This window comes from Hyperoodon ampullatus (genome assembly GCF_949752795.1).
Source record: "Hyperoodon ampullatus genome assembly, chromosome: 6".
NCBI lineage: Eukaryota > Metazoa > Chordata > Mammalia > Artiodactyla > Ziphiidae > Hyperoodon > Hyperoodon ampullatus.
In genome coordinates this window covers 121,200,133-121,215,416 of record NC_136919.1, presented here as the reverse complement: position 1 = coordinate 121,215,416, position 15,284 = coordinate 121,200,133, and the positions used below count along the sequence as shown (strand labels likewise).

At 37.5% G+C, this 15,284-nt stretch overlaps 1 protein-coding gene across 1 annotated transcript in view; it reads left to right on the top strand.

Moving 5' to 3' along the window:
• ADAM29 (ADAM metallopeptidase domain 29) overlaps window positions 1-13,995 on the top strand; it is a gene marked incomplete at both ends in the record, with an annotated part of 32,991 nt that extends 18,996 nt beyond the window's left edge. The window contains 1 exon segment of the mRNA XM_079706765.1: window positions 13,814-13,995. Within this exon segment, the coding sequence (XP_079562891.1) occupies window positions 13,814-13,995 (182 nt within the window).
• Window positions 13,996-15,284: the final 1,289 nt, after the last annotated feature.

Here is a 15,284-nt window from a genome sequence, read left to right as displayed (position 1 = left end):
ACTGAACGCTTGCAGAAGACCTCAGACCTCCCAAAAGGCAAGAAAGTCCCCACGTATCTGCGTAGGGCAAAAGCAAAAAGAATAAACAGAGACAAAAGGATAGGGACGGGACCTGCACCAGTGGGAAGGAGCTGTGAAGGAGGAAAGGTTTCCACACACTAGGAAGGTCCTTCGCGGGCGGAGACTGCGGGTGGCGGAGGGGGGAAGCTTCGGAGCCGCGGAGGAGAGCACAGCCACAGGGGTGCGGAGGGCAAAGCGGAGAGATTCCCACACAGAGGATCGGTGCCGACTGGCACTCACCAGCCCGAGAGGCTTGTCTGCTCGCCCATCGGGGCGGGCGGGGCTGGGAGCTGAGGGTCGGGCTTCCTTCGAAGCTCAGGGAGAGGACTGGGGTTGGCGGCCTGAACACAGCCTGCAGGGGGTTAGTGCACCACGGCTAGCTGGGCGGGAGTCCGGGAAAAAGTCTGGATCTGACGAAGAGGCAAGAGACTTTTTCTTCCCTCTTTGTTTACTGGTGCTCGAGGAGAAGGGATTAAGAGCGCTGCTTAAAGGAGCTCCAGAGACAGGCGCGAGCCACGGCTAAAAGCGCGGACTGCAGATACGGGCATGAGACGCTAAGGCTCCTGCTGCCGCCACCAAGAAGCCTGTGTGCGAGCACAGGTCACTCTCCACACCCGCCTTCCAGGGAGCCTGTACAGCCCGCCACTGCCAGGGTCCCGGGATCCAGGGACAACTTCCCCGGGAGAGCGCACGGCGCGCCTCAGGCTGGTGCAACGTCACGCCGGCCTCTGCTGCAGCACGCTCGCCCCGCATCCGCGCCCCTCCCTCCCCCTGGCCTTAGTGAGCCAGAGCCCCCGAATCAACGGCTCCTTTAACCCCATCCTGTCTGATCGAAGAACAGACGCCCTCCGGTGACCTACACGCAGAGGCGGGGCCAAATCCAACGCTGAGCCCCGGGAGCTGTGAGAACAAAGAAGAGAAAGGGAAATCTCTCCCAGCAGCCTCAGAAGCAGCGGATTAAACCTCCACAATCAACTTGATGTACCCTGCATGTCTGGAATACCTGAATAGACAATGCATCATCCCAAATTGAGGAGGTGGACTTTGAGAGCAAGATTTATGATTTCTTACCCTTTTCCTCTTTTTGTGAGTGTGTATGTGTATGCTTCTGTGTGAGATTTTGTCTGTATAGCTTTGCTTCCACCATTTGTCATAGGGTTCTATCCGTCCCTTTTTTGTTTTTGCTTTTTAAAAAATTTTTTTTCTTAATAAATATTTTTTATTTCAATAACGTTATTTTATTTTATCTTACTTTATTTTATTTTTTAACTTCTTTCTTTCCTTCCTTCCCTCCCTCCCTTCTTCCTTCCTTCCTTCCTTCTTTTTCTCCCTTTTATTCTGAGCTGTGTGGATGAAAGGCTCTTGGTGCTGCGGCCAGGAGTCAGTGCTGTGCCTCTGAGGTGGGAGAGCCAACTTCAGGACACTGGTCCACAAGAGACCTCCCAGCTCCACATAATATCAAATGGTGAAAATCTTCCAGAGATCTCCATCTCAACACCAGCACCCAGCTTCACTCAATGACCAGCAAGCTACACTGCTGGACACCCAATGCCAAACAACTAGCAAGAGAGGAACACAACCCCACCCATTAATAGAGAGGCTGCCTAAAATCATAATAAGTCCACAGACACCCCAAAACACACCACCAGACGTGCACCTGCCCACCAGAAAGACAAGATCCAGCCTCATCCACCAGAACACAGGCACTAGTCCCCTCCACCAGGAAGCCTACACAACCCACTGAACCAACTTTAGCCACTGGGGACAGACACCAAAAACAACGGGAACTACGAACCTGCAGCCTGCAAAAAGGAGACCCCAAACACAGTAAGATAAGCAAAATGAGAAGACAGAAAAACACACAGCAGATGAAGAAGCAAGATAAAAATCCCCCAGACGTAACAAATGAAGAGGAAATAGGCAGTCTACCTGAAAAAGAATTCAGAATAATGATAGTAAAGATGATCCAAAATCTTGGAAATAGAACAGACAAAATACAAGAAACATTTAACAAGGACCTAGAAGAACTAAAGATGAAACAAGCAACGATGAACAACACAATAAATGGAATTAAAAATACTCCAGATGGGATCAATAGCCGAATAACTGAGGCAGAAGAACGGATAAATGACCTGGAAGATAAAATAGTGGAAATAACTACTGCAGAGCAGAATAAAGAAAAAAGAATGAAAAGAACTGAGGACAGTCTCCGAGACCTCTGGGACAACATTAAACGCACCAACATTCAAATTATAGGGGTTCCAGAAGAAGAAGAGAAAAAGAAAGGGACTGAGAAAATATTTGAAGAGATTATAGCTGAAAACTTCCCTAATATGGGAAAGGAAATAGTTAATCAAGTCCAGGAAGCACAGAGAGTACCATACAGGATAAATCCAAGGAGAAACACGCCAAGACACATATTAATCAAACTGTCAAAAACTAAATACAAAGAAAACATATTAAAAGCAGCAAGGGAAAAAACAAATAACACACAAGGGAATCCCCATAAGGTTAACAGCTGATCTTTCAGAAGAAACTCTGCAAGCCAGAAGGGACTGGCAGGACATATTTAAAGTGATGAAGGAGAAAAACCTGCAACCAAGATTACTCTACCCAGCAAGGATCTCATTCAGATTTGATGGAGAAATTAAAACCTTTACAGACAAGCAAAAGCTGAGAGAGTTCAGCACCACCAAACCAGCTTTACAACAAATGCTAAAGGAACTTCTCTAGGCAAGAAACACAAAAGAAGGAAAAGACCTACAATAACGAACCCAAAACAATTAAGAAAATGGGAATAGGAACATACATTATCGATAATTACCTTAAATGTAAATGGACTAAATGCTCCCACCAAAAGACAGATTGGCTGAATGGATACAAAAACAAGACCCATATATATGCTGTCTACAAGAGACCCACTTCAGACCTAGAGACACATACAGACTGAAAGTAAGGGGATGGAAAAAGATATTCCATGCAAATGGAAATCAAAAGAAAGCTGGAGTAGCAATTCTCATATCAGACAAACTAGACTTTAAAATAAAGACTATTAGAAGAGACAAAGAAGGACACTACATAATGATCAAGGGATCAATCCAAGAAGAAGATATGACAATTGTAAATATTTATGCACCCAACATAGGAGCACCTCAATACATAAGGCAAATACTAACAGCCATAAAAGGGGAAATGGACAGTAACACATTCATAGTAGGGGACTTTAACACCCCACTTTCACCAATGGACAGATCATCCAAAATGAAAATAAATAAGGAAACACAAGCTTTAAATGATACATTAAACAAGATGGACTTAATTGATATTTATAGGACATTCCATCCAAAAACAACAGAATACACATTTTTCTCAAGTGCTCATGGAACATTCTCCAGGATAGATCATATCTTGGGTCACAAATCAAGCCTTGGTAAATTTAAGAAAACTGAAATTGTATCAAGTATCTTTTCTGACCACAACACTATGAGACTAGATATCAATTACAGGAAAAGAGCTGTAAAAAATACAAACACATGGAGGCTAAACAACACACTACTTAATAACGAAGTGATCACTGAAGAAATCAAAGAGGAAATAAAAAAAAATACCTAGAAACAAATGACACTGGAGACACGATGACCCAAAACCTATGGGATGCAGCAAAAAGAGTTCTAACACGGAAGTTTATAGCAATACAACCCTACCTTAAGAAACAAGAAACATCTCGCATAAACAACCTAACCTTGCACCTAAAGCAATTAGAGAAAGAAGAACAAACAAAACCCAAAGTTAGCAGAAGGAAAGAAATCATAAAAATCAGATCAGAAATAAATGAAAAAGAAATGAAGGAAACGATAGCAAAGATCAATAAAACTAAAAGCTGGTTCTTTGAGAAGATAAACAAAATTGATAAGCCATTAGCCAGACTCATCAAGAAAAAAAGGGAGAAGACTCAAATCAATAGAATTAGAAATGAAAAAGGAGAAGTAACAACTGACACTGCAGAAATACAAAAGATCATGAGAGATTACTACAAGCAACTCTATGCCAATAAAATGGACAACCTGAAAGAAATGGACAAATTCTTAGAAATGCACAACTGCCAAAACTGCATCAGGAAGAAATAGAAAATATGAACAGACCAATCACAAGCACTGAAATTGAAACTGTGATTAAAAATCTTCCAACAAACCAAAGCCCAGGACCAGATGGCTTTACAGGCAAATTCTATCAAACATTTAGAGAAGAGCTAACACCTATCCTTCTCAAACTCTTCCAAAATATAGCAGAGGGAGGAATACTCCCAAACTCATTCTACAAGGCCACGATCACCCTGATACCAAAACCGTACAAAGATGTCACAAGAAAGAAAACTACAACCCAGTATCACTGATGAACATAGATGAAAAAATCCTCTACAAAACACTAGCAAACAGAATCCAACAGCACATTCAAAGAATCATACACCATGGTCAAGTGGGGTTTATCCCAGGAATGCAAGGATTCTTCAATATACACAAATCATTCAATGTGATATACCATATTAACCAATTGAAGGAGAAAAACCATATGATCTCAATAGATGCAGAAAAAGCTTTTGACAATATTCAACACCCATTTTTGATAAAAACTCTCCAGAAAGTAAGCATAGAGGGGACCTACCTCAACATAATAAAGGCCATATATTAGAAACCCACACACAACATCGTTCTCAGTGGTGAAAAACTGAAACCATTTCCTCTAAGATCAGGAACAAGACAAGGTTGCCCACTCTCACCACTCTTATTCAACATAGTTTTGGAAGTTTTAGCCACAGCAATCAGAGAAGAAAATGAAACAAAAGGAATCCAAATCGGAAAAGAAGAAATAAAACCGTTACTGTTTGCAGATGACATGATACTATACAGAGAATCCTAAAGATGCTACCAGAAAACTACTAGAGCTAATCAATGAATTTGGTAGAGTAGCAAGATACAAAATTAATGCACAGAAATTTCTTGCATTCTTATACACTAATGATGAAACATCTGAAAGAAAAATTAAGGAAACACCCCCATTTACCACTGCAACAAAAAGAATAAAATACCTAGGAATAAACTTACCTAAGGAGACAAAAGACCTGTATGCAGAAAACTACAAGACACTGATGAAAGAAATTAAAGATGATACAAACAGATGGAGAGATAGACCATGTTCTTGGATTGGAAGAATCAACATTGTGAAAATGACTCTACTACCCAAAGCAATCTACAGAGTCAATGCAATCCCTATCAAACTACCACTGGCATTTTTCACATAACTAGAACAAAAAAATTCACAATTTGTATGGAAACACAAAAGACCCCGAATAGCCAAAGCAATCTTGAGAACGAAAAACGGAGCTGGAGGAATCAGGCTCCCTGACTTCAGACTATACTACAAAGCTACAGTCATCAAGACAGTACGGTACTGGCACAAAAACAGAAAGATAGATCAATGGAACAGGATAGAAAGCCCAGAAATAAACCCACACACATATGGTCACCTTCTCTTTGATAAAGTAGGCAGGAATGTACAGTGGAGATAGGACAGCCTCTTCAATAAGTGGTGCTGGGAAAACTGCACAGGTACATGTAAAAGTATGAGATTAGATCACTCCCTATCACCATACATAAAAATAAGCTCAAAATGGATTAAAGACCTAAATGTAAGGCCACACACTATAAAACTCTTAGAGGAAAACATAGGCAGAACACTCTATGACATAAATCACAGCAAGATCCTTTTTGACCCACCTCCTAGAGAAATGGAAATAAAAACAAAAATAAACAAATGGGACCTAGTGAAACTTCAAAGCTTTTGCACAGCAAAGGAAACCATAAACAAGACCAAAAGACAACCCTCAGAATGGGAGAAAATATTTGCAAATGAAACAACTGACAAAGGATTAATCTCCAAAATTTACAAGCAGCTCATGCAGCTCAATAACAAAAAAACAAACAACCCAATCCAAAGCTGGGCAGAAGACCTAAATAGACATTTCTCCAAAGAAGATATACAGACTGTCAACAAACACATGAAAGAATGCTCAACATCATTAATCATTAGAGAAATGCAAACCAAAACTACAATGAGATATCATCTCACACCAGTCAGAACGGCCATCATCAAAAAATCTAGAAACATAAATGCTGGAGAGGGTTGGAGAAAAGGCAACACTCTTGCACTGCTGGTGGGAATGTGAATTGGTACGGCCACTATGGAGAACGGTATGGAGGTTCCTTAAAAAACTACAAATAGAACTACCATATGACCCAGCAATCCCACTACTGGGCACATACCCTGAGACAACCATAATTCAAAAAGAGTCATGTACCAAAATGTTCATTGCAGCTCTATTTACAATAGCCCAGAGATGGAAACAACCTAAGTGTCCATCATCGGATGAATGGATAAAGAAGATGTGGCACATATATACAATGGAATATTACTCAGCCATAAAAAGAAACGAAATTGAGCTATTTGTAATGAGGTGGATGGACCTAGAGTCTGTCATACAGAGTGAAGTAAGTCAGAAAGAGAAAGACAAATACTGTATGCTAACACATATATACGGAATTTTTAAGAAATGTGATGAAGAACCTAGGGGTAAGACAGGAATAAAGACACAGACCTACTAGAGAATGGACTTGAGGATATGGGGAGGGGGAAGGGTAAGCTGTGACAAAGTGAGAGAGTGGCATGGACATATATACACTACCAAATGTAAAATAGATAGCTAGTGGGAAGCAGCCGCATAGCACAGGGAGATCAGCTCGGTGCTTTGTGACCACCTAGAGGGGTGGGATAGGGAGGGTGGGAGGGAGGGAAATGCAAGAGGGAAGAGATATGGGAACATATGTATATGTATAACTGATTCACTTTGTTATAAAGCAGAAACTAACACACCATTGTAAAGCAATTATACTCCAATAAAGATGTAAAAAAAAAGAAAAAAGAAATCCAAATTGGAAAGGAAGCAGTAACTGTCCCAATTTGCAGATTTCATGATATTGTACATAGAAAATTCTAAAGACACCATCAGAAAACTACCAGAGCTTGTCAATGAATCTGGTAAAGTTTCAGGATACAAAAATAATGTACAGAAATCTGCTGCATTATTACACACTAACAATGAACTATAATAAAGATAAATCAAGGAAACAATCCCATTTACCATCACATCAAAAAGAAAAAAATACATAGGAATAAACATACTTGAGCACCCGTATGCTCCAGCAATCCTACTGCTGGACATACATCTGGAAAAGACTAAAACGTTAATGCAAAAAGATATATGCACCCCCAATGTTCATAGCAGCATTATTTACAACAGCCTAATACCTGTACTTGGATAACTATAAGACACTGATGAAAGAAATGGAAGGCAATACAAACAGATGGAAAGATATATGGTGTCCCTGGACTGGAATAATTAATACTGTTAAAATGACCATACATCCCAAGGCAATCTACAGATTCAATGCAATCCATATCAAAATACCAATGGCATTTTCACAGAACTTGAACAAATTTCAAAATTTGTAAGGAAACACAGAAGACCTCAATAAGCCTAAAAATATTCAGAAAGAAATTCAGAGCTGGAGGAATAACAACTCTAAGACTTCAGACTAGACTATGAAGCTACAGTAATCAAAACTGTATGGTGGGCTTCCCTGGTGGCGCAGTGGTTGAGAGTCCGCCTGCTGATGCAGGGGAAACGGGTTCGTGCCCCGGTCTGGGAAGATCCCACATGCCGCGGAGAGGCTGAGCCATGGCCGCTGGGCCTGTGTGTCCGGAGCCTGTGCTCCGCAACGGGAGAGGCCACAACACTGAGAGGCCCACATACCGCAAAAAAAAAAAAAAAACTGTATGGTACTGGCACAAAAAAAACAGACAATGGAACAGAACAGAGCGTCCAGAAATAAATCCATGTACTTACAGACACTTAATCTATGACAAAGGATGCAAGAATATACAATGGAGAAAAGACACTCTTTAATAAGTGGTGTGAGAAAAACTGAACAGCTACATGTAAAAGAATGAAATGAGAACATTCTCTAACATCATATACAAAAACAAACTCAAAATGGATTAAAGACCTAAACATATGACTGGATACCATAAAACTCCTAGAGGAAAACAGGCAGAACACTCTTTCTGACATAAATCGTAGCAATATTTTTTTCTGGATCTGTCTCCTAAAGCAAAGGAAATAAAAGCAAAAATAAACAAATGGGACTTAATTAAATTTAAAAGCTTTTGCAAAGCAAATGAATCCACTGACAAAATGAAAAGACAATCTACAGAATGGGAGAAAATATTTTCAAATAATATGACTGATAAGGGGGTAATATCCAAAATACAGAAACAATTCATAAAACTGATCAGGAAAAAAAACAAAACCAAACAACCCAATTAAAAAATGTGAAGAAACTGAATAGATATCTTTTCAAACAGAATATTATGACAGCCAACAGGCACATGAAAAGATGTTCAACATCACTAATCATTAGGGAAATGCAAATCAAAACCACAATATGAATATCACCACACACCTGTCAGAATGGCTATTATTAAAAGGAATACAAATAATAAATCATTGGTCAGGATGTGGAGAAAAGAGAACCTTCATACTCTGTTGGTGAGAATGTAAATTGGTGCAGCCACTGTGGAAAACAGTATGGAGATTTCTCAAAAAACTAAGTAGGGCATTAAGAGGTACAAACTATTATGTATAAAACAAGCTACAAGTACACAATGTACAACACAGAGAATATAGCCATTATTTTATAATAACTAAAAATGGAGTATAACCTTTAAAAATTGTGAATCACTATATTGTACACCTGTAACTTATATAATATTATATATTAACTATACCTCAAAAAATAAGTAAATAAAATAAAAAATTAAATAATATTAAAAAGTTTAAATGCATCTTAAAATATTTGTAAGAGTGGTAAAATATTATTCTCCCAACTGGCTTGTTTTCATCACAAAATGATCACATTATGTGTTTCAAGCATGCAAATCTCAATTAATTTAGATAAACAAGATAAACCAGAATTAAATTCTCCATGTAATTGTGAATTTCTTCTGAGTGTAGATTTCTATTACTGAATTTTTAAAGAAAAAGAAAAAAAGAGGACACACAACCCTCTGACAATGTGAAACAAATGACAAAACATTAAGAAAATTCTCATTATAAACATGCATATTAATTCTTGTTTGTCTTAAAAGTAAGGGGAATAACAAATGTAACCATACAGTGGGCTCTATGTGAAGCCCTTCATATAAATTTTTTCATTTAACTTTCACTACAGCCTCATGGGAAGGTAATTGTTTTCACCTTCTGCGTGTAAGGAACCTAAGGTCTAAACAGGTTTTACTCCTTCCTTAAAGTCATGCATTTACTAGGTGACAGCACTGATATATCTGATTCCAAAGCCATTCCAAAGCCTAAGCATTTATTCATCACCTACTACTTTTCTTAATAAAGGACTGTAACACTGGCCTCAAAATGCTAGGCTAAAAAATAGTAAACCTAAGGGAAATTAGGGGGCAGGAAATAATAAAAAGAAGCAAATATTAATGAAATGGAGGCTAAATAAACAGAATAGAAATGATCAACTGGATGGAAATATATTCATTTTAAAAAAAGCACAACAGGCCAACTTCCAGAAATATAGATGAAAAAGAAATAAAACCACCAGTAAAAATATGTCATGAAAAATTGTATTATAGTGTAGCATATATTTACAGCATTATAAATAAATGCTATGAACAAATTACTTAGATGGAATGTGTCATTTTAAGTAAAAATATAAATGAATAATATCAATTTGTAAAATATAAAAATCTGATTGACAAAATGAAATTAATAATAGATGTATTATTTTCCCTATATTTTACCCAAAGACAGCAGTCCCCAAAAGTAAACTGTTGAGTGTTGAACCTTAAGGAAGAGATCTTAATTATTAACATGCAGAAATTATTTTATAGGAAAAAACTAAAGGAAAAGGTATTCAACTAATATTATGGGTCTAGTAAAAATTTGGACAAGAACCAATACCAGAAAGAAAGACTGATTTCACAGAGATTAATACAAAAATCATAACAAGTATAACAAATACAGCAAAAATGAGGAAATAACATTTTAAGCAGGGGGGAAATAACATTTTCATAAAGTAGGGTTCATTTTTAAAAGGCGAGGGTAGTTTAATACCAGAAAATATAATTTCTTACTGGATTAAAGGAAATAAAACATATACTCATTCCAATACATGCAAAAAAATAATTAAATAACTTTTAAGCTCTACTGGCAATGAAAAGAATTTCTTAGCCAAGTAGGAATAAAAGGAAACTTTCTTAACCTGATAATAAATATTGTTGAGAAACTTAAAATTGAACCCTTTAAAATGAATTTTTCAGAGTTCACAATGAAATTGGGAATAAAGCAATGTTGTTCTTTATCACCACTTATATTAACTTTTTGTTTGAGGACCCAGACAAATTAGATTGAGAAGTAAAAACTATGGAACTGGAAAACAAATATAAAAACTGCCATTAAATGTAGCATACATGAATTTCTACATAAAAAATTCTAATATACAAATTCTAAAAGCTAAGAAGGAAATTTAGAAAATATAAAATATTATAAATAATAAATAAAGGATTCTTACAAATCAATATAAATGACAACTATAAATTGGTTTGTCATATATATTAAAAATCAATGAGTAGAGAAACGAGAACTCATATTAGAGAGAAAGGTAAATGCTTATAACCACTTTGTAAAAGTACTCGGCAATATCTCAAAGCTGGACATAAGCATATAAGCCATATATGCTAGTAATTCCAATCCTAGCTATATATCCATCCAAAATATGTATTTATATTCTCCAAAAACATGCACGTGACTGTTCATGGCAACACTATCCATTACAGCCAAGAACAGTAAAAACTCAAATATGAGCTATACAGATCTTCCTCAACTTACAATGGAGTTATGTCCTGATATACTTGTTGGAAGTTGAAAATATAAGCCCAAAGTGCATCTGATACACCTAACCAAATGAACGTTATAGCTTAGCCTAGCCTACCTTAAAATACACTCAGAACACTCACATTGGCCTATAGTGAATCAAAATCATGTGACACAAAGCTTATTTTATAATAAAGTATTGACTATCTCATGTAATTTACTGAATGCAGTGCTGAAAGAGAAAAACAGAATGGCTGTCTGCGTACAGAATGGTGTAAGTGTATTGGTGCCTATTCTCATGATCATATACATGGCTGACTGGGAGCTGCAGCTCGTTGCCACAACATGAGAGAATATCTTACCATGTATCACTAGCCTGGGAAAAGATCAAAATTCAAAGTGCAATTTCTACTGAATGTGTATTGCTCTCCCACCATTGTAAAGCTGAAAAACTGTCAGGGTGAACCAACGGAAGCCCAGGACCATGCACCTCAACGTTCACAGCAACACTATTTAAAATAGCCAGGACATGGAAGCAACCTAAATGTCCATCGACAGATGAATGGATAAAGAAGATGTGGTACATATATACACAATGGAACACTACTCAGCTATAAAAAAGAATGAAATAATGCCATCTGCAGCTACGTGGATGGAACTAGAGATTACCATACTAAGTGAAGTCAGAAAGAGAAAGACAAATACCAAAAGATATCACTTACATGTGGAATCTAAAATATGACACAAATGAACTTATTGCAGCTACAATCTACTATATATTAAATAGACAAGGTCCTACTGTATAGCTCAATATATATATCCAATATCCCATAATAACCCATAATGAAAAAAATTTTTTAATGTGTGTATAACTGATTCACTTTGCTGTACACCAGAAACTAACACAACATTGTAAATCAACTATACTTCAATTAAAAAAAAAAAGTCAGGGACCGTATGTATAACAAATGATGTTAGAGTAGTTAATGTCCATACAGAAAAACAAAATATAAGAAAACTAAAATTCCACCTAAGCCATACATAAAATTAATTCCTGGTAGGTTAAAGACTTAAATTTGAGAGACAAAAAAAGACTAAACCTTGGGGTTTTTTTAAAAAAAAAAGTGGGGAGGGGAATATCTGATCGGTCTTGGAGAATGGAAGCATTTCTTGAAAAAGATAAAGTAAAAAGTAAAGATGTATAAATTAGACTACATTAAATTAATGCGTGTTCAACTAAAGACACCATAAAATTAAAAGGTTAGTCACGTGGGAAGCTGCCACATAGCACAGGGACATCAGCTCGGTGCTTTGTGACCACCTAGAGGGGTGGGATATGGAGGGTGGGAGGGAGACCAAGAGGGAGGGGATATGGGGATGTATGTATATGTATAGCTGATTCACTTTGTTATACAGCAGCAACTAACACACCATTGTAAAGCAATTATACTCCAATAAAGAAGTTTAAAGAAAAAAGCTTAGTCACAAAGTAGGACAAAATGTTTGCAAGAATTATGTTATTATTGAGACTATATAAAGCATTCACATACATCAATAAAAAAGACACACAATCTAATAGAAAATCATCTCCAAGTTTTGGACAGAAATATGCAGAAAGAAAATTCTCATACACTGTTGCTGAAAGTTTGAACTGACACAGCTATTTTGTAGAGTTATTTAGCAATAGCTACTAAAAGTAATGGTTTGCATTCACTTTGATCTGGCCATTTAAAGTATGTATAGTACATCAGATAAACTGTTGCACATGTGCATATAAAAAAAGAGTATTTATTACAGAATGTTTTAAAAAAATGGAAACGTTTTAATTGTCCATTACCTGGAAGGGAATATACACATTTTTGAATACTTATATAATGCAACTTTGGTAAATAAATTAGAGGTGCATGTAGCAGTAAGGTTAAATGTCTGAAATTACAGCATTGTATGAAAACGCAAGTTGCCAATAGTTTGTACAGTATTTTGTCATCTATACACAATTTGAAATACACAAAACAAGTCTATACTGTTTCTAAATACATACCAGTGTACCATGGAATAATATGACTCCAAGTCACTATCAAATTCTTAATATTAGTTACTTCTGAAAAGGCAGAACACAGTGTGATGCAGTGAAGTAAGGGAGTGTCAGGGTATATATAGTACTCTGGAAATTCAGCCATCTCTAACTTATATTTGTTTTTAAAAACATGAAGCAATGTGGTAAAATGTAGAAACTTCATGGAAATATAGGAGGTGCATGTTTTATATACAATCTCTACATTTTCCAATAAATTACAATAATTTCATCACTTTTTAAAGAAAGTACTCTACTGAGATTTCAAGTAATTATTTGACTCGGGTCAGAAGGAACATAAAATTGTGTTACTGAAAACAACTACAAAAGAAGTAATTATAATTTGGGGTGATATTAGAACAATTTATTTGCATCAGTCCAGCTTCAATTGTGAAATAGAAAAACTTCTCTACTACATTAAAAGGGAATATTTAATACTAGGAATTGGTTGATTACCAAATTCACAGGAAGGGCTAGAGAAAGAGAGCCTAAGCTTGACTCTGAAGTGACTCACGGACCATAATCATGCAGCTGGGTGTAATAGGCAAGGTCCTCCTGAGAAACAGAACCAAGAGGAGGTACAAATATGAGTGAACCAGAAAAGAAATGAACATACTCTAGAGCTAGAGACAATAACAAATGGAATACCTAAACTTCTCGTTTTTTTGAGGTAGGGTGGACTCCAAACAGCCGCTCTCCTCAGAACTCAGCCCACAGGTTTCCCACCGGAAATTACACTTCCCGCTCTCGTGTTCTCGCGGTCTTTGACGGCAGAGCTTGCGGAATTGGTTACGTGAGTACGGAGAGCGAGAGGCCCCAAAACCTGCAGTCGGCAAACTGGAAAACAGAAGAATGAGCGGGAGAGCCCTTGGCTGGAGTAACTTCCGGTTGGGAACTCAGCCTGCTTGAGGACAGAGAAGAGCTGGTGTTTCAGTTCCACGACGAAGGTAGGACAGACTCAAAAATAAAAATCAAATATCCGGTCTGCCATTGTCTCTACCTCTGAGTAATGGTCGTTCCTTTTCTGAGTCACTCATAATCTCACCTTGACAACCTGCGTTCTCAGTACCAGATTATAAAGTTCACCACCGCCAATTCGCTGTATCTCAAAGTAGGAGAGAAGAGAAAGGAGGAAAAAAGGAGAATGCTGCTTAATTTATAATATATACAAGGATACCTAACACGGGGAGATATGTATGTGTATTAGGCTGAAAGAAATTCCTTCCGTTTCCATTTCTTGTTCTGCGTTCTCCTTGACCTCAGCCTGTGTCTCTGTTGGCTGGGACCTCTACGTCATGGGGTGACTCACTCAGAATTTTTTAAAAAGCCAGTTTTTGCCTGATGAAACAGTAGAATTTATGAATTTTACTGCATATTTATTCTTGGGTACATATCTTTTTATTATTTGGGGTGATAAAATGGGAAGATCACGTAAAGCATTTCTGCTGAACACTGAGGTATGATGGTTATCTTAAACAAACAAAGCACTCATGTGATTGAATTGCAAGCTGAGCTAGCTACTTTTTACAGAATTCAGTTTTTACTCGGAAGAACAGCAGACAAACAATGGTTACTCAGCCCCTGTTATCTGGCGGGTATTTTCTTTTTAAAATGAACAAAGCCTATCACTTCAATGACAGCAACCGACAGTAATTTTTTTTTCTTTTTTTTTTTTTTTTTTTTGGTATGCGGGCCTCTCCCGTTGCGGAGCACAGGCTCCGGACACGCAGGCTCAGCGGCCACGGCTCACAGGCCTATCCGCTCCGCGGCATGTGGGATCTTCCCGGACCGGGGCACGAACCCACGTCCTCTGCATCGGCAGGCAGACTCTCAACCACTGCACCACCAGGGAAGCCCCTGACAGTAATTTTTGCTAATGATAACATTTGAGCTTTCAAATAAATATTAAGTTTGGAAAATTTGGAACCACCACATCTTCTAACACAATGGCTTCCCTGATGAGATTAGTCGTGAAATTAAAAAATGATTTTTTTCTCATTTTATTGAAATGTATCAAATGTGGAAGTTCGTTACTTAGAGGAATATTTTCCAAAGTGGTAAAATATCCATCCAAAATGTAAGATATGCCAATAAATTCTAATATAACAGGATAAAATGGTTATTGATATGCTTTCAGTTTCATTG